The sequence below is a fragment of the Brachycentrus maculatus genome, unplaced genomic scaffold (assembly GCF_059751285.1).
Source record: "Brachycentrus maculatus isolate JH-2025_06_01 unplaced genomic scaffold, ASM5975128v1 h1tg000315l, whole genome shotgun sequence".
Lineage (NCBI taxonomy): Eukaryota > Metazoa > Arthropoda > Insecta > Trichoptera > Brachycentridae > Brachycentrus > Brachycentrus maculatus.
In genome coordinates this window covers 3,762,611-3,784,343 of record NW_028281064.1, presented here as the reverse complement: position 1 = coordinate 3,784,343, position 21,733 = coordinate 3,762,611, and the positions used below count along the sequence as shown (strand labels likewise).

Sequence of the window (21,733 nt, the reverse complement as noted above, 5' to 3'; positions counted from 1 at the left end):
CACGGTGTTTGTAAATGATGCGGAACGCATCGAAACACGCGTCACAATAGGTTTTAAGAAAAAGTGGTATTTTCTAAGAGAAACTTAAAAATTAAAAAATATTTTTGGTGATCTGTGGATCTGATTAAAAATCAATTTAAATTTTCTTTTTTTTAAATTTTGTTTTTACCGAGTTTAGGTGATTAAACTAGTTCTCGGTTTTATCAAATATTATTCTAATTATAATGAATATATTTTATTAATTACCAATATTTAATTATCATGTTCCACATTTAGCTGAAATAAAAACGAGTTCCCTGATTCCGGTATCCATTCATATTAAAAATAACTGTTTACAATATTAAGAGCATTCCTAAATTATATTTTTGGGAATAAATAATACGGTAATGGGAACAAGGGAAAATACATATAATTAATGGAGGCGAAGGATAGGATTCAGTGCCGTAGAACGGCTTTTATTAAATAATATAAATATTACAATAGTGCAAATAATTCTACGAGACATTTGTGCAGTAATTAAATATAAAAAAATGCAAAGCACACATTAATATTTTACACTAATGCCAAATGTTCAATACGAACTCCAAAAAAACATGAAACAAACTTATAAAACCCCACAAAATTAGGTGTTAGTCCAATATACAGCTTTGTGATTACTTAGCAAAATAAAAATTTAAAAACTGATTTAACAATATTTTCCTAAGACTAATTTTGTTAGGAAACTTATCTTAATAATTGTGACACTGTTAAGATAAAATAGGTTTTTATATTTTTCACTTATACCTTATACGTATAAAAGTAATGTATAATGAATAATAAACACACATGCAGGGATGCAGGATACAGGTTGCATTGGCAAGCACTAAAGGTCAGTAACGAACACGCTTCTGACTTGGAATTTTACCTTTTCGCTAGCATCTTCTAACTCGAGACACCTAAACTCTAGCAGATCCGCGTGCTCCCTTAGGTCCTGCAACTGTTCTTCCAACTGAGTAGCTCTGAGCTGAGCACTCTGATAACTCGCTGTAGACTGGAAAATAAACACATACCATTTTGAATATTCAAAACATTAACTTTGTGGATCATATTGATATATTATTTTGAGAAATAAAAAGACTTTGTTTTTTGATCCACTCACATTTTTATTAACCAACTAGTTTCGGCAACAACTTGTTGCCCTCTTCAGGGTTTAATTTATGACTAAACATATGTATAAAAACGAAACAGTGTACAAGTTATTGGATTTCGATAAGGATAGGGGTGGATAATTTTAATATTTTTCCCATAAAATCAAACCCAACCTAAATTCAGTTATCCCCTTCCTTGATCTTACCTCTCCTTAAAACACCATTACCCCTACCCCTATCCTTATCGAAACCCAATAACTTGTAGACTGTTTCTTTTATATATATATATATATATATATATATATATATATATATATATATATATATATATATATATATATATATAGTCATAAATTAAACCCTGAAGAGGGCAACAGATTGTTGCCGAAACTAGTTGGTTAATAAAAACGTGAATGGATCAAAAAACAAAGTCTTTTTATTTCTCAAAATAATACATAACATTTTGGCTGTGTCCAAATCCTTGTTCACGAATTTATGTTTCTACACTTGAGAGTTATTTTTTACATTTTGACATATGAAAGTCTGGGTATTTAAAGTGATCACTGAAACCAGCCTATGGTGGGTCATAAGCCCTTTAAATACCGAGACTTCCATATTCTTCTTCATGTATGTTGAGATTATGTATACGTTAAATATAATACATATCGCTCACTCCTTTCAAGTACGTCATAAATCAAAAATTGTCAATTTTCAGTTGTGCATGTTTTCGAATGCCCAGAAAATGTACTATATCCCAGCAAAAGAACTGCACAATTCGCATATTTTATGCATATTTTTAACTTAATATTTACCCGCTAAAGGGCAGAAAATGTTGTTTTTGCATTTTGAAGAAAAGGTATTGTTTAAGTATTTTTAAAAAAAATATTAAATATTTTTCAAATGGAAAAAAAAACCTTCAGATTTTACCTAAAAAGATCTGTTGCACAGTAAAAAGTTCAATAAGTGTCTTGATATTTATTTTTAATACATTGTGTTATATTTTTAAACTTTGAAAACGTTCTCCTGAAAAATCAAGTTTTTTGATTTATCACGTTCTTGAAAGGAGTGAGCGATATGCTCAAGAAGATATTTTTCAACTTTAAGGAGAAAAAAGTAACATTGAAAGATAATTGGATTTTTGTTTGCACATTGCGATATATGTAACTGCGTCGCTAGTATGTGAGGAATAAAAAAATATTTATGGATTTATTGTGCAAATTATACTTACTAAACTTAGAGCCTTTTCTAAGTCCTGTATTTGTTTTCTCGCACCTTCTAATAATCCATCATCAACCTCCACATTTGATGGATCTTGGGGATGATACTGCAACGTGAAAAAGGAGATTTATTTTACTACTACTACTAATACTGACTAACCCGCACACAATGAGGCATAGGGCACTGGATGCAATGTTACGTTGATCGTTAATTATACGAAGGCAAGGCGATCAGTCCTGCGCTTTAGGTAGCAGTCCAGATAAATATTTAATAAATATTACAGTGAAAAAACGCGAGTATTTATTTTGAACCCCTTTGGGAATCGATTCTGGGACCTCCGGCATGGTAGTTAAATACGCTACAGTATGGAGGTGGAAATATTTGACCAGCAGATGACTAATTTCTGCTCTACAGGAATGAGTCCAGGTAATAGTAAATATATGAGCATATTAGAGTGAAAAATCACTTATATTTATCTTGACCCTCCTGGTAATCGAACTCGGGACCTCCAATACGGTATACAAGCGCTCTAACCACTATACTACGGAGACGGGTATGTGATACTAATAATAATAATAAATATCTATTATATCGCTCATTTGGTGCAACAAAGGCGTAATTACACTTTTAGAAATATTACAGGAGATGCCATTCAGACGTCGTAGCAACAGAAATGGCGCCATTTTACTAAATTCTACAAAGACACTCGCGCCATTTCGCAGTATTTCGCCACTATATCAATTCTGTCAATGTTTCTGCCGATGTAAATGGTCTTTCCGCACACTTTGACATTTAACTCGTTCAAAAAATGTAATTACGTCATTGTTGCACCAAATGAGCGATATATGAAATCAGCATTTAGAAAAAAATTGTATTCAAGAAAGTTTTTTTTTGTAAAATGCGCTAGTAGCAGTGCTTGATTAAATTGTTATTATTATAAGTTTAAAACGGAAAATGAATTAATAAAAAATCATGAAAGGACCCTATTAAGCTGAGTTACAATTGAATGTGTTAATATGAAGAGATATAGAGGTATTATTTGCTGTTATCTTACCCATAGATCTGGCGAGGGTTGTGGAGAAAGAGAATTGGGAGCAGACGAAACGGCAGAATCTACATCTGATAAAATATCCTGAAACCAAATGAGTCCTCATTACAAATGTTATTCAGGATTATAATTAAGTAAGACCTAGGATTAGTGAACGCAGTTAGTACGATTTTCATTTACAACATTTTGAGTGTGCCCAAATACTTGTTCACAAATCTGGATTATGTCCAATTATAGGAGTTAATTTTCATATTATTTTTTGACATCTCATCAAAGATGAAGAAGAATATGGAAGTCTGGGCATTTACGGAGCTGACGACCGTCATAGGCTGGTTTAAGTGATCACTTTACACACGTGTAACATTTACCAATTCTACACATTATTGACAACCATACAACTCAAATTCTTGGAAGTTCTATATATATGAACCAATTCAGAAACATTGTTATTGAATCACTAGAACTTCAGTAGAGACATCTATTGGTGAGATGAAAAGAAACTTTTTATTGAGCAGAAACTCTTATGTGAGGTCCAAATCCTGGATTATAATTACATTCATTTTATCGATAATGCTTGATGCATCTATCTCCAAACAATGAATTGAAATTATACCTAATTAAAAAGGGTAATTTATATAGAGTAAACTAGACTGTTGTTATCCTCTTCTCATTCTCACTATCGTATAAAAATCCCCAAAAATGTTTTAATTACAGTATAAAAAAAACTGGTGATATATTACATGTAGATATTATTGTGTTAGTATATCTAAGTTAATATATTTATTAATTAATACAATTAAAACTTAATTTTTACCTTAAATAAATTATCTTTCAGTAGTTGACCACTCAGGCGCCTGTCTCTTCGGACCTATAAAAAAAAAAGTAAATGATATTATAGTCGAAATAAACAGGAAAATGCAAAATCGTTCAATAAACAACAATAAAACGAGCATTGGATTCAGTGAATCGATAAAATACGCAATTGTGTCCAGAATTCAAAACATTCTGCGTACTGCAAATTTCATTGTCAATACTGTGAGAATTGACCATTTCAAAGTTTGGCTCGATGAAAAACGAAACAATGCCTTGGAATATTAAATTTGATGACCGCGTATTTATGCCTGTAATTTTATTGAAACAATTCACACTTTTGTTTGTTTAGTAGGAATTTAAACACATTACTTCTAGCTATTGTCGTTTGAGGAAGAAAAAAACGAATAAAACGAAAAAAATCAACAGGGCGTTTCCTTCTTCAAGGAATATCTAAACCACGTTATCAATACTGATTAAAAAAAACCTGCGCAATGTTTTCATTTGTAATTTTAAAATACAAGACATGTACTATAAAACACAAAGTATGATTTAAAACACTTAATTTTTTAAATAAATTTTCTAGTTTATAGAACAACAGTACTACATATTATTAAGTGATTTAAAAGTATGTACAGTAAAATGCCATTGACCAGAGTAGTAGTTATTAGTTTTTTTTATTTATTTTTAAACTCAACAACTGCTTGAAATACAAAAGGAGAGTATGTTTTGAATCCACTATTTTGCAAAAAAGAAAAAAACAATAGTAAATGTTTTAATATATAGTGAGGTTTATATTATATAAACTAAGATTCAGAATATAAAATATATTACGAGTAAAAGAGATAAATAAATGATCTACACCAACCTGACAGCTGCGTTAAATACAAATAGAGAGAAATTTTTATTTCCACTCTTTCGAAAACAATTTAAAGCCCAATTCGATAAGTCGCAACTTAATTTTCTTTAAACCTAGGTAACATTTTACGTAATTGATATTTTCTTAAAACACCGTTTTTGTATTGAAAAAATAAATTTTTCTTCGAAATAATTATATGGTTTTGAAAAAAAGAGTTTTTGAAAGGTAAGGAGTTCAAAAAATATTACAATAATATTATTTTATACGTATTTAAAAAATAAAAAAAATGTCCAAAAAATATTCTTTAAAAAATGGGGCGTGGAAAGACGGGTTACCTCTTCGGCAGTTGGCCGGCGAATGAGTTCTGTCTTTGCGAATATCCCCTTAAGAAAAAAAGTAAAATAGTCAAGACATATATTCTTTACCCTACGTCAAAAATTAAACAAAAGATTATTTTTTCGTTACTGTTATTCAAGATTCTATACGTTCACTTTCATTATAAATATGTATGTGAGCGTATTTTTGCTAAATAAAGCAACAAGACCTTTCAACAGTTTTAATCAATCTTTAAAGATATTAAAACGCGTTACCGTTTGAAAGGAAAATAAATTCTGTTTGCGGTATTATAACAGAACGGTTGCCCAATAAAATTTAGTATCTTTAGATCGAATCGTGTATCGGAATTTTTGCAAGACAAGTGAGTCGTTTTTTCACAATCACGACTTACTGAAAGTAAGAGCCATATTAACTTTTCATCCCATATGTGTCATGGCCGGTAGAGATATATTTTTTTAATGTTTTGAATACCTTATTGTGTTGCCTTTATCGATAAAACAATTGATTACTTGATATCACTCGAATCAAGTAATAAACGGGTTTAATGAATGATGTTGGGCTTTGTAAAATACCGAAGTCAATAGCGCGAAATTGGGTCAATATGTTGAGTGTGTCCAAATACTTAGTATCTGGGCACACTCAAAATTTTACAAATAAATTAACTAGTCATATAATTAGAAGCTATAATAATAAAATGAAAAGGATATTTTCTAGCGTTTTTCATGTATGTGATTATAATCCAGGATTCGGACTCACATACAATTGAAAAAGTTTCTGCTCAAAAAAAAGTTTCTTTTATCTCACTAATTGATGTCTTTAGTGAAATTCTAGTGATTTGGGCACTTAATTTCGAGCAAGGAAAAAAAAACATAATTTAAGGAATTATGCAGTAGCCTGAAATATTGTTATTAATATTGCTTTATAGTTAGGAAGTGACATATTCCAGATATCGATATGGTCGAAGTATTATGTTGAAAAAAAATGCGTAGTGTGGTTGTCAATCACGGGTAAGAATGGTGAATGTTGAATGTGTAAAGTGATAACCAGTCTATGACAGCTCGTAACTCCTGTGAATACCCATACTTTATTCTCTTTACCTTCTTCTATATTTTCTTCGTCTATGTTGAGCCCAAACATCTGAAATTTATGAACAAGTATCTGGACACATTCAAAATATGGTATAAAAAATAACTTAAGACCATCAGAACGTTTTTAAAGTGGTTTTTGCAAGCCTTCAAGAATAATATAATTAGTAGACTAATTAAAATAAAATAACAAAATTAGTAGATATTATAATAAATTAGCTATAAAAGGTCATCTGCCTGTCTTATAAGAATTACTATACTTAGTTGGTTGCTTACAAATTATCTTTTATTTTATAAAAATACAACCGTTATTTACCGGTTAATTATTTAAGGATTTATTGCATGAAGAAATAATGTTTTCACTTGCTTACGTTGTTTATAAAGTTTTTAAAAATGCTTTGCGATTTGGTTTTTGGAATACAAATACCAAATCTTTTTCAGAAAATTGTAGATTAAACTGTACAAGTCAATTGAGTTTGACGAGGGAAAAACTCGTTGCAAATGGATAATTATTTTCTATACTCTTTCTAGTAAATGTATAAATAATCACATACTTAATTGAAAAGTTTTATTTAAAGATAATATGGTCAATTGTAATTGATTAATTATCTAGATGCTCTTATCCATGAATTTAAACTGAATAATAAACTATTCACGATAAAAATAGTGAAGGACATTGTTACCATAATACGAATGTCCCATTCGTTTGAAAATACCATAACTATGCGAAACAATTCGCTCACTCCTTTCAAGAACGTCATAAATCAGAAATCGTAAATTTTCAGTTGTGCATGGTTTCGGAATACCCAAAAAATGTACTTTATCCCAGCAAAAGAGGCATATTTTTAACTCAATATTTACCTGCTACAGGGCAGAAAATGTTGTTTTTGCATTTTGAAGAAAATGTATTGTTTAATTTATTTTTTAAATAAACCAAATATTTTTCAAATGGAGAAAAAACCTTCAGGTTTTACCTAAAAAGATCTGTTGCACAGTAAAAAGTTCAATAAGTGGCTTGATATTTATTTTTCATACATTGTGTTATATTTTTAAACTTTAAAAACGTTCTCCTGAAAAATCAAGTTTTTTGATTTATGACGTTCTTGAAAGGAGTGATCGAATTGTCACAATATTAATTTGGGTTTTTTAACAATAAAATACAATTAGTAGAAAAAAATCTGTGTTTGATTTATCAATCAATACACAAATCTATAAACCTTATACATACAAAGCAAAGTAAATAATAAATGCAACTCTTATCTAAAAAAAAAGTCTGATGAACCTTAGAAATCCCAGTATGCTGGATCTGGAATCGTACTCCCCAGTCTGCGACCGGTATTATAATATTATCACATAATACTATGCTTACATCAAAAGTAATCCTTCCTTATATCACCTTACCGGTCATTCAACTATAGGTAAGTCTTTGTCGTCGTGGTTGTGTGACTTAATAATATACTAGACTTGCAGATAGTCTTCTGACAATATTTTAAACTAACTGACCATCATGCCGCTTAATTACAGGAGTAGGACGAGAGAATAGAACACCATACCACCCTGTATTTGCAAACCGTAAGGAATGTAGGTATGTTCGTGATATATTGGGGAAACAATATAGCCGCCATCGCGGGCATACCCGCAAAGTCTAGCAAGCGCAATCTAGATTTGCCTCTTCTAGAAACCAATCACTCACTTAGAGCAATCTAGTAATACTTATTTATAATAAACCAAAGTCAAAGTACTAGCGAGTTATTCATGATCATCTTAAAATACCTTAGCACATAACACAAATATTTTTCGCCACTTTTATTTTCATGCATCTCCTCGTATATATACCTGCTGATTATTCAGGCTACTGACCTGACTTTTAAGTAATTGAAATACTTGATTATGACAAGTTTTCTTCAGTCTTTCTCTGTTCCTGTTTCCAACTTCAGTCACCTATTATATATTTGTTTTACCGTTCTTTCCTCACTTAATCGTTCCACATGTTCAAACCACCTCAACACACCTTTCTTAATTTGATTGATAATGCTTATCTCATTATTTCCTTATTTCATTGCCTCGCATTATTTCCTCATTTCACCATTCGAACATCTATCATCCATCGTTCTGCTGCACATTCATCTGAGAGATCGCATTTTAACTGCATTCAGTCTACTTTCATCCTTCTTTCATTAGGGTTGGTACCATTACTCCGTTGTGCTCTGCCAGTTTAGCTTCCGCTGTAAGGCTTTTATTTGCTACAACTGATCTCAGTGCGCCATTCACTCTGGTCCTGGCATTTACTCACCTTTGTATGTCTTTATAAATCTTTCCATCACTACAAAACATATTTTTAAAACATACGTAATAGTTATATTAATACATCCGGTTGATAATTAAAAGTTCGCATCCTTCTGGGTCGTAGATCGTGGGCTCATAGTAAGTATAAATATATCTTTTGATTAACGATTAAAAAATAATTATCAAGAGGTCATTATAGTAATAAAACGATGACCGAAGATAAACGTCAAGCTGATTGAAGAAGAGGAAGTCGAAGGTAAATACTAAGAGAGACCCTGGACTTTCCAAATAAATAAAGCAACATGATAAATATTCTAGTAGGTACATAAGGAGGTTTAAAAATATATATAAATATATATATATATATACATATATATATATATATATATATATATATATATATATATATATATATAATATATATATATATATATATATATATATATATATATATATATATATATTTATATATATATATTATATATATATATATATAAATATATATATATATATATATATATATATATATATATATATATATATATATATATATATATATATATATATATATATATATATATATATATATATTTGTCCGTAGTGTAATGGTCAGCACGCTCGGCTACCGTTCTGGAGGTCCCGGGTTCGATTCCCAAGGGGGGTAAAAATAAATATAAGTGATTTTTTCACTGTAATATTTATTCAATATTACCATGGACTGGTACCTGAAGCGGAGGGCTGATCACCTTTCCTTCATAAGTAAAACGATCATGATAACACTGCGTTTATAAGACACAGTGCCCTATGCACCATTGGGGTAGGGATAAGGGTTTTATTATTATTATATATATATATATATATATATATATATATATATATATATATATATATATATATATATATATATATATATATATATATATATATATATATATATATATATATATATATATATATATATATATATATATATATATTTCCAATTTATTAAACTATGATTTTTTTAGTAGTGAAAGAAAGTACAAAAAGAGTAAATAAATACTATTTCATTATCTTTTGTCTTATTTATTGTAACTGCAGACAGTTGGTAGAATTCTGTTTTGAATTGTTTGGTAATATATCCAATATATATATATATATATATATATATATATATATATATATATATATATATATATATATATATATATATATATATATATATATTAGGTGCCTTAGAAAATTCTTCTTGCCTATTATATACAAGGATTTATGGCATATTCAATTTATGTATCTTAAAAATGATGTCCGCCTCCGTAGTGTAATGGTCAGCACGCTTGGCTACCGTACTGGAGGTACCGGGTTCAATTTCCAGGGGGGTGGGGTTAATAAATATTAGTGATTTTTCACTCCAATGTTTATTTAATATTACCCTGGACTGGTACCTGAAGCGGAGGGCTGATTACCTTTCCTTCATGGGTGAAAAATCAAGAAAACACTGCGTTTATATGATGCAGTGCCCTATCCACCATCGGGTGCGGAGAGGTTTGAAGATGAAGAAGAAAAATGATAGTGAATATTATAGTAATAATAATCAAATAAGATTGATCCCTTGAAACAATACTACAGATTCAATGGATTCTATATCTTATATGTATCAATCAAGATTTGTCATATAGTTCATATATTTGTGTTATTCGTCGTGTCATTTTTTTCTAAATCATATATCACTTAATCTGACAGATTTTTGTAAACTTTTGCCTCATCAATTTTTTCAAACTGCATACCTTCTTTCTTATAAGATGTCAATCAATGTACGATTTTTTTTTAAACGAAATTATGATATCTGATTTGAAAAATGGACTATCTTTCAATGGTCAAAAATTAGATGTGAATATTTCATAATTGTACCGCTAAAATATGCGGTTTGGTTTGTGTATACTAACTGTGAGAATTTTTTTCATGCGCAATCTGTAATATGTAAGTTTTCATCAGCTATACATTGCATAATGACAAAGGGTTAAAATATATTATAAGATAGCGTCGGGGTATAGTCCCGTGGTTAGTGTCGCGGACTCTTAAGTCAGAGTTTCTCGGTTCGAACCTACTCTACCACAATTTGATACCTTTTTCTAATAATGAGCCGCTTAGGCTCACAGAAATAGTATGAAATTGAAATATTTGTGTTGATAATAAAAACACAAATATAACTCAGTATAAAAATAAAATAAAAGACGCCCGAAAGTATCATGAAAAAAAGTAAATTAATTTTAAAATATATTTTAATTATTGCAATAGTATAATATTAAGCGTAGGGTGAAAATGTAAAGGCTTGTAAATAAAACATTATTAGGTTTTTTTTGTGAGGTCGAGGGATCATGCATCCCTTATGTCACTGCGACCATATTAGGTCTATTGTGACCATTATTATGTTATTACAAACCTTGCTATTTCTGAGGGTTTGAATGATGTCATCCCTTCTCTGTATCTCGTGCTCCAATCTGGATATTTGACCCTCCATAAAATGGAGTTGATCAGCTACCGCCATCTGGAAACAAAATAATCATAATTGTGAGATATGTACGTTATATAAGGACGCTTGTGTGTGGGGCAGTGTTGCCATATATTCAGATTTATCTTATTTAATTTAATTTTTTTTTTATTTAGTTTAGACGCCTATAATATTTATTAAGTATACCTTCAAGATTTTCGCGAAGGCCTTGTGACATTATTTAACTTTAAATTTAACAGTATTTTTATAAAAAACTTGCAAATTTAATATCTATTTAAAAAATCACACACGTCACCTAAACATACCATATAGTATTTACATTTTTATTTTCTTTATTTACTTTTTTTAAAGCAAAATTTGAAAGGTTCAAAATCGCTCTAGAAATCACAAAGATAAATAATTCTTACTTTTCTATCGGCGGGAATGCAAAGAGGTCGTATTGAACACAACATTTTATTTAACAAATTTTTGACTTTGCGCTTTTGACGTTAAAGCTAAGAGCTTTTATAGAGTGTTTTAGGCACTAAGCTTACGTTACTAATATACAAAATATAATTATTCTACATTGCACGAACACAGCGCTTTTCAACATTAGTCACAAACTATCGTGACGATAATTATTTCCAAATCATAGGAAATCCCAAAAACATTTTTCTAGGTCAATGTTACAACTTGTTTTTTAGCCTCCACTTTCGTCTTATCTATGATAAGCATTCTGGTTGCTAAAAATACAATAAGTAGGTCATTTTAATAATAAAGGCATTGTATTGTATTATTATTAAAAGAAAATAATAAAGTGTTGTAAACAGCTGTAGTAAAAAATATGATAAATATAGTATCTAACGTGTACAAAACGGACGAATACAACGCTAATAATATATTAAATACATCGTATAAAATATTTTTCACATACGGTTTTTTAGTATAGTCAACACGCTAACGCTAGTAAAAAATGAGATGATTCCACATTAGCTCACTGTTTATACATCATCGGTCATAATCGGATCAGTGGATCCATATTACCTAAGTGATTCGATCATTAAAAACGGATCAGTCAAACGATGGATCGTTTAAGTCAATTTGTCATTTGTTCGTGTAACTTTAAAGCAAAATTTGTTAAATAAAACCGTGATAGCAAAGTGTAAGGAGGGGATAAATTTTATAATAAAAAATCCTATCAACGACAACAGTTAACGACCAAATAAAAATCTCACCTTTTAATTGAACTATTGAATGAGTAAGTGCACGTATTACTTTAGTGAACGAATTCCTCAATCAGTGTATCTGAACGGATCCTTAAGATCCGGTCGTTCGAGAACGGTCCACGTCTATTAGACAGTAGTATTTGATAACACAGGTGTAATGTTATTAAATTTTCTGTGCTCCCAATTAAAGCCTTCAGGAATGAGGTTACAGAGTTAATTCCATACTGTTAATAGAAATAGTTGAGAAGTTTTGTTCGAATTCACGCGGGAATACTCTTCGCTACATACAAGTTTGCGTGACCACCATTTTGTGTTCTATTTCTTTTAGTTATTTAACGGATGTTTCCACTTGACTGAAAGCAGAGCGCGAACTAAAACTAAAACTTAATAATTCATTATTTTTTAACACGCAGCTTTTAGCCAGTCCAGTGCCTTCTATATTGAAATAATTCTTGGCCAAGACCTAGGTTCCCTTGTCGAATTATCCGTAAGAAGCTTCATTAGCAAACCCGTAATTTTCTTGACAATATACTACAAAATCCCAGTAAGGTATGATATTTGAATTGTTACATAATGCAACAATAGCAAATGTTATTGTTGCATCGCTATTGATACCCAGAGGGAAAGGGTATGCGGACAGCTCACTCTCAAAATTGGAAAATACTGAACTCTGAATCTAACTCTTCAAATCCTTATCTGCACCCGGTGGTGCATAGGGCACTGCATCATATAAACGCAGTGTTATCTTGATCGTTAACACATGAAGGAAAGGTGATCAGCCCTCCGCTTCATGAATCTAACTCAAGACATACAATTCCTCTGATTTTTTCTACAGAAATGGCATTGTTTTCCCTTTTAATTTATTGATTATGGCACCCTTACCTAAAATTGCCATCTGGAGTGAAATGTCCCATCACCATACATTTAGTCTACCAGTAAAACATCATCAAATCGCATTATGTTACAACGCTTATAACGATTACCGATGTGACGGATTAAATCTATCTTTCACCATTGCATATATTTATAATACAGGTGGCAATAATCCAGTCCACGTACCTGCCTAGATATAAATGTTCTTTTCCGTATAGTGCAAACACTATTTCATTTTTTTCGACGTTTTGTCTATGACTTAATTTGAATATGGAATAATGGCACGTTCAAAAGCGAAATGCGTAGCTAATTGTTTGTCCAACTCATTTTGTTATAACTCTTACATAATCTTACCGTGTCTAAAAATTATAAAAAAACATAATAAGTAATTTATAATAATGTGACATTGAAAAAACAGGAAGATATCTTATTATTATTTTTTTTTTTTTTTTTTTTTTGACATCTCATCAAAGATGAAGAAGAATATGGAAGTCTGGGCATTTACGGGGCTTACGACCGTCATAGGCTGGACAATTAAGTATTTGGACACACTCAAAATGTTGGAAGATATCTTCGTGATACTAATTGTTAACGCTCGCATAAAATTAATAATGCAATGTTTTGTAAGGCAAGAAATTTGCAATCGTATCGTTTACGAAAAACATTTGTAAATCTTGAGGTATTTTTTTTATTATTATATTTTCTAGCTTTGATCACATATATTATATGCTTAATAATCGGTTTTCAACGTGACAAACTGGTAGTTACTAAATAATATGCTTGTATTTTAAATCACAAATATTTTAGATAGAAAATAAGACCATATTTAATAAAATTTGTTAATTAAGATATATTCTTATCTCTCGCATACCTAAAACTAGATATTTCTTTACTATTTGGCATCTCAACATAGATGAAGAAAAATATGGAATAGGGCTTATGACCATAATTGGAGATAATCCAGATTTTATAAATAACTCCTAATTGGAGATAATCGAGATTTGTGAACAAGTATTTTAACACACTCAAAATGTTGTTGATAAATTAACTGGTCATTATAAAGCTAAAATAAATTGAAAATTACGTTTTCAAGCACTTTTCAAGAAAATGAATATAATTCTGGATTCGGACCTCACGCACAAAGGGAAAAGGTCTCTGCTTAATAAAAGCTTTCCTCATCCCACCATAGTTATTGTGAACTTACGCATACTGTGTTACGAGTTTGATCAATATATCTAGAAGTTTTAAGAATTTGAGTAGTGTGGTTGTCAATCATGGGTAGAATTGGTGAATGTTACACGAGTGTAAAGTGATCACTTAACCAAGCCGTCACTCGGTCGTAAGTCCTGTGAATGCCCAGACTTCCATATACTTCTTCATCCATGTTGAGATTTTTAAAAAATATAAAAATGAATAACAATTAATCGTTAGCAAAAAGTATGTCGCGGTGATCATGGAATAATAGTTTGTCCGAGAAATGGAAATATGAAGAAAGAGAAGAGAGGAAAGATGCAAGACAGAAAAATGTTCTTAAGATGGTTAGGGTCCAATAGAGATATATGGAAGCTGTTAAAGAAGGGGAAAGTATAATATATGTACACCTAATCTATTTCAAAATCTAGAAGCTTAATTAATTTCTCATTAATCTTGAAGGCAGAGTGCAATTTCGAAAGCGTATAAGGAAATCTATGGAGTTCAGAAGAGAGATAAATTATAATCTGTAATCTTCCTGTTAGCCATAAAGTATGAATAACCAAAGTGCATCTTCCATTAAATCTCCTTTCGATGAACCGAAGCACTTTCACTTCAATTACTTCACACCTCTTACGGGTATCTTGTGCGAGTATGTAATCATATGTTGACCTATTCAAATTTTGTTTTCAATGCCTTTTTGTGATGTTGTTAAAATGAGAATATTGTAATCTTTGAAACGTTGTGCAATCTACATTCTACATAATAGGAGTACATACACATGTGTATGTAATAATCAAATCAATTGTAGGTATAATCTTTTGTAATATTTTCCAAATTACGCATAGAGCACCGCTTATTTAAAACCAGGGATTTTTTCATGTAACGCGGTGAACGGCGTTCCGGCCCTTTTTACGGATATTTTTATTTTTTATTTTTCAAAAGCAATTGGACGAAACAATGTTTGCGCTTACGTAATTACAATCATTATTCATACAATTCGTCAAAATAATAAAATTTGATATTGTAATGAATATTTAAATGATATTTGAATGTATTTTTTTTAGTAAAAGGCTTGACATGAAGTGAGTTTCAGGACCTTTTTTCTTTGGAAAAAAGCCCTATTTAAAATTATTATTTCTCTGTAGTCTAGTGGTTAAAAAGCTGTCGAACTGTCCGTAATATTATCAAATCCGTATTCAGTAGGAGCATTCCTCTGCCAGAATCATCCAGAATCCATATTACTTGAATATATGATATATCTTCTTCTTACCATATCTTCTTAAAATAAAAGATAAATATTTTTGTTTTTATTTCATACTATTTCCGTGAGCCTAAGCGGCTTATTATTAAAATCAAACTGTGGTAGAGTGGGTTCGAACCGAGAAACTCTGACTTAAGAGTCCGCGACACTAACCACGGGACCACAACCCGACATTATCATTATCCAATATCATTATCATTATCCAATATATCTGTAAAACCGTCCCGAATAACGAGGGATGTCTGTATTTAAAAAAAAGTTATATATATATGGTAATTTCTAAGCTGTTTGCTTTTTACTTCGACAGTCTACAGCTTATTTTCTTACGAAAGTCAAAATAATAAGTTGATAAGTACCTAATTTACATAGCAAGATGCTATTAGAGCTAAATGTTGCTATGAAATTAATGGAAACGCTTCACTTTACATTACAAACAATTCAGCGAAAGTTTGCGGGTCAGAATAATAAATAAACTCCTTAAACATCGTGCATTGTCTAACAAGTAGGTATTTGCCAATGCCAAACAACGAATCAAGAACAATGCGGGTTAGTTTATTATTGTTTATTGTGTACATGTGTGCATGTTGATGCGTATAGGCGCAGTACATTTGCATGTCAAAAGATCGGCAGCCATTTTATTCTAAACGTCACTTCTGGCGGGAAATGTATGTATTTACATCTACGAGATAAACGAAAAGGAAAACGTGGAATTCCTACATAAGTGTCGAATTATGCTAATGTTGGCAATTGAGGAGTGTTTGCAAGAGTTTTGTTGGTAAATAATCTTAAAAGATGGAACTCGAGAGAGTAGCACCTATATATAAATATAACAAAATACATTTTAAAAATCATTGAATGTTTGGGTGAAAACTAGTTTAAAAAGTAGTAAAAATTATATGATTAGGCATGAATTTTGACTTACAGTTTAAATTTAATATTTAGCGGGAGATATTGCCATATACATTTTTTCGGGGTTTTTTAGAAGTTTCGGGACCTATATAGAGGGAGTTTTTTCTTCTTCAATTATTTTCCTCTGTAAAATATTTTGTTCAATATTTTTTAATAAATTTGTTCTTTAAAGCCGTAGATAGCAAAAAACTCAACCATAACGGCATAAAAATTATAAATATGAGAATCATGATTATCTTGAAAATCATCTTAGTACATATTTCCATGTTCAAAAGACACGAATAATAGAAACGTTAGTATACTAAAGGTGTTTTTTTAAGAAGTAAGTATATAAATTTCAATTTCCCGCAATAAATTGACGGTGGCACCCGCCATGTGGTATGTTGCGCCATCTTGTTGAAATCACAGCTCTGTCACATCAATGCCATTCAACTGAGGTGCGAAGAAGTCAGTAATCACGGTTCTGTGGTGGCCGGCATCGCCTTAAAAAATGTGGGCCAATGATTCCACCTGCCCATAAAGCACACCATACAGTGACTTTTAATGGATGCAAGGGCGTTTCGACAAAGGCTTCTGGGTTTTCTCCACTCCAAATTCGGCAATTCTGCTTATTGACGTAGACATTTAACTAAAAATGTACCTCATCGGTGAACAAAATTTTGCGTTGATTTTTCCTCTTTTGAGGATCATGCTAACATCGAACCTTCGACGCGCAAAATGGTCATTCAGTCTATTCATGGTGTTATCGAAAAACGCACTAACTACAAATCAACTGTCAACTATCAAATTGACAGTCTGTAGAAATAATGTTGTCAGTTTAAGAACCAAATAAAAAAAACCCTACATAAGTATATATTTTTTTATTTCTCCAAAATACCATATATTACAATGATTCACAAAGTTGATGCTTTAAATATTTCAAAGACTATATATGTAATGTACTAATAAACGTCTGTAAATTTACTTGTTAACATGTCTTAATAATATCAACGCAATTAAAATACGTGTCACGTTATATAAAAATGAGTGTCTTTATTAATGTCCACACTTTCACATATTACGATATCTATTGTGTGAATATCTTGTAGAGGCGACAATGGAGGTTTGTATCTACATACGTAAGCGAAACGTTCTTGACTTTATAATGACCACCCATTCTTATACAGGAGTGGCAACAAGTACAAGCTAAAGGTTACATTAATATTGAATTTATGGGTGTCAACCGAAATGAATACCAAAATTAACATGATTATGAAACAGCTTTCTCATTATCTAAGAGAAATTTTCTATAAAAAATAACGCATCGGCACTAGAAAATCTTTTTTATTATTGAAATAGGCGATAGAGGCCCAATTTAAAAAAAAACTTTCACTTCACGATTTATCTCATATTTTCTTCAAACACCACTTAATATCCAATTAATTTCTCCAATTCATAGCTCGTTCTTTGATAATCTGGTAAAACAAAAACGTAAATAGATAATGAGGCGATGACTGATGACTGTCATCGTAATCTTTTTCGTAAAAGAAAATTTCAGTTACTTTTGTAATCATATTTAATAGAAGATTTCACAAACAAAAAAGACTCTTCTACGTTACATGATTTTTTGTTATAGAAAGCTGTAAAAACTAAGTAATTTTTAGTGCAATTTTTAACGTAGTAGCGTATTTACTTACTTAAGAAATTCTAAAGGATACTGATTGATATCTTACAGGGACAAAAAATGTATTTAGATGGGAATGTCTTGGTTCAAAAATTAAGGATTCAGCTTTATTACTTTTTGAGAAATTTTATTACATAAATGATAACGCTGAATTTAAAATTGAAAAAGGATATATGAAAATAAAAATTTAGATAAATGTCCCTTGTTACGTTTACGTTGCAATGATTTAAACACTAATTTTTTTTTAAAAATTTTCTAAAAAACAACTTTTTCCTAACTGCGTTTTTTTGCAGGGGTAGGCATAGAGGATGGAACGCCACCCTCTTCTGTCCTGACATACACTTCCCTTCACATCCTTACATATCCTCCGATTATTTAGACTTTTGACACCACCAGATTGTGTGTATGTGTGTGTATATAAGTTGGTCTTAAAATATATTCTCAATGGGTATAGCGGTTTTCTCAATCGGTTTATGCAATATGCAATGCGTCCGTACTATATATACGAGTACCCCTATACTTATCTTATGATCATCCCGTTTTTTTATCGCCATTGAACTTCCGGCGCTAATGAACGCTAAACGCCGGCATTATTTTGATTACAGTTGTAAACATTACAGTCGTCTGTAATAAAAATAAATTGCGAACCATCCAATGACGTACTTACTTCAAATGTGAATTTCTTGCGTCAAAAATATTTCTTCTTCTTCATCTTGTTGTAGGCCTTGTGGCCTATTTTTAAGAGGGATTAGCCTCCTGCGATGTCGACTCCCAGCTATCGGCCAAACCCATCTCTTTGGTGGTCTGCCCGATAGTCGTCTACCATGGGGTTGGCCGTACAGTGCGATGTGGGGGAGTCTGGGTGGTTCCATTCTCCTCACATAAGCATACCATTGTCTCCTTCGTTGCTTTCCCCCCGCAACGACATCTTCGATCTCGCATATTTCCCCGATCCTGGCATTTCTTATTCTATCTCGAAGACTCTTGCCTGATATGCTTTTTAGAGTCTTCATTTCTGACACTCGCGTTTTTTGTGGCAAATCTGACACTCTAAGCGCGTTTTTTGTGGCAAAAATATTTGAAATGCAAAAATAAATAAAATTCAATTTATTTGGTTCGTATATTCTTTGGAAAGTATACGTACGAGTATGTGATCTGATTTGAATTGCGAAATGAAATTAGCCATATACTAATTTATGGTTTTAGGAGTTAATGGACAGTAAATACGTATTGATAAAATGAGAAAAAATAACGTGAAAATAGTTAATTACTGTTAAGGCGAGGAGCCAAGATAAACATAGCTCTCGATGTAGACATTTATAGACAACCTTCTCCATTTTAAACTTATTTTATCATTATCAAGGCCCAGTAATCAAAAGCCCACAATTGAGTTTTCTTTAAACCCAAGTAACATTTGACGTAATTGAATTTATTTCTTAAAACACAGTTTTTGTGTTGAAAAATTAAGTTTTTCTTGAATATTTATATGGTTTTGAAAATAAAAGAGTTATTGAAAGGTAAGGAGTTAAAAAATGTAAAAAAAAGAACGACGTCTAGCCCCTAGCGCGGCCGATAGCGTTCTCATTTCCACGTTTGAGATCTCAGCCTTAATTCACTTTGAGCAATTGGCTTATTTTTATAACCTACCAAAAACTGTAAGCAAGTAGGTATTCAGTCAAAGAATAGGAAATCTAAAACCTAATGAATAATCAATTAATACAAAATAACACTTTTTACATTGTATCGAATAACTACTTATAATTGCTGAATTGATAAAGATTCACTTATGCTAGACCAGGGGTCGGCAACCTCTTGGACCAAAAGAGACAAACGTGAGTAGCAAAACGGTTTGGAAATTTTTGAAGAGCCAATTTTTATTTTTTGAATGTCTGTCGCAGATACTTTGTGGCACATTTTATATACTTTATACAATAAAACAACTTTGTCTTGGTTAAAACAAAGTTGATTTTTTTTATAAAACCTATTTTTAATGTACAATAATTTACTTGAATTTATTGAATGTTTAAAGGAACCTACAAGTATTTTTAAAGAAACATATTTAAATCCCCAATCGACCGAACTAAAAATTAATATGCACAGAATTAAAAAAATAAACAAAACTTTTCAAAAAATTTCATTTTTAATTTGACAAAGAAAGAGCCACACGTTGCCGACTCCTGTGCTAGACTAACAAATTGAGTAGAAATGTATTATAAGCGCATGGGAATGTATGATTTGATATATATCAGTAAACTATTCCCATAATTAGAGAGATAACACTCTGTTACTCTGTATAATTAACGCGTCTGCATACCAACCACCAACTCTATATAATTTAATGAGCAATCGCTAGCATAGATAACCTTGACTTATATACATTCAACTTTGCCTTGCATCCGTTTACAGTACAGTACACATAATGCACAATAAACGTCATATTGCAATGAATAAAATAATACATTGTATTATTTAAAAAATCATGGAACTTTACTTTAGTAAGTTCTAGTACAATGTTCGGTAGGCACATAATACAGGTTGGAGCAACATTACTCACCCTACGTCAATCATATTTGACATTTCGCTCACTCCTTTCAAGAACGTCATAAATCAAAAATTAACAATTTTGAGTTGTGCATGTTTTCAAAATGCCCAGAAAATGTAGTAATATCCCAGCAAAAGCGGCATATTTTTAACTTAATATTTACTCGCCACAGGGCAGAAAATGTTGTTTTTGTAGTTTGAAGAAAATGTATTGTTTAATTCTTTTTTTAAATATATTAAATATTTTTCAAATGGAGAAAAAAACCTCCAGGTTTTACCTTAAAAGATCTGTTGTACAGTAAAAAGTTCAATAAGTGGCTTGATATTTATTTTTAATACATTGTGTTTTATTTTTAAACTTTAAAAGCGTTCTCCTGAAAACTCAAGTTTTTTTATTTATGACGTTCTTGAAAGGAGTGAGCGATTTGTGAACTAGAAAGCTGTAGTATACAAACAGATTCAGAGTAGCGTTAAATAAATAATCCCATTTTATTTTTGAATAACATTTTTACTGAATAAAAAAAAGATTTTTGACTGGTAGAAATCTTTATGAAAATAGGGGAAAATATGATATCCGTCAAGTGGCTACCAACAGTGTTGATACATATTATGTGTCCATTTTATCAATTCGTTTGTATTATGCAGCTGTCTTGTTCACAAATTTCAAATATGATTGACGTACGACGCCATTTGAAAAAATGATAACATCTTCCGATAGGGTGATTAATATTGTGCCACCCTGTATTATCGTTGACGGAAAGTATAGCTGTAAATTAAAAAATGAAATATGTACAAATTTATCTAAAAAAAGACCCTATTAATTGGTA

At 30.9% G+C, this 21,733-nt stretch overlaps 1 protein-coding gene across 3 annotated transcripts in view; it reads right to left on the bottom strand.

Moving 5' to 3' along the window:
- LOC148304510 (uncharacterized) overlaps positions 1 to 21,733 on the bottom strand; it is a 178,121-nt gene that overhangs the window by 18,061 nt on the left and 138,327 nt on the right. For all 3 annotated transcript variants that reach the window (XR_015838339.1, XM_088268231.1, XM_088268232.1), the window contains exons 5-9: positions 11,192 to 11,296; positions 4,208 to 4,261; positions 3,400 to 3,477; positions 2,356 to 2,451; positions 905 to 1,030 (exon numbers count right to left, since the gene is read on the bottom strand). Coding sequence is in view for 2 of the 3 variants with exons in the window: in XM_088268231.1 (XP_088124357.1) it covers positions 905 to 1,030; positions 2,356 to 2,451; positions 3,400 to 3,477; positions 4,208 to 4,261; positions 11,192 to 11,296 (459 nt within the window). In the remaining variant the exon portion in view is untranslated. The remainder of the gene's footprint in view (positions 1 to 904; positions 1,031 to 2,355; positions 2,452 to 3,399; positions 3,478 to 4,207; positions 4,262 to 11,191; positions 11,297 to 21,733) is intronic.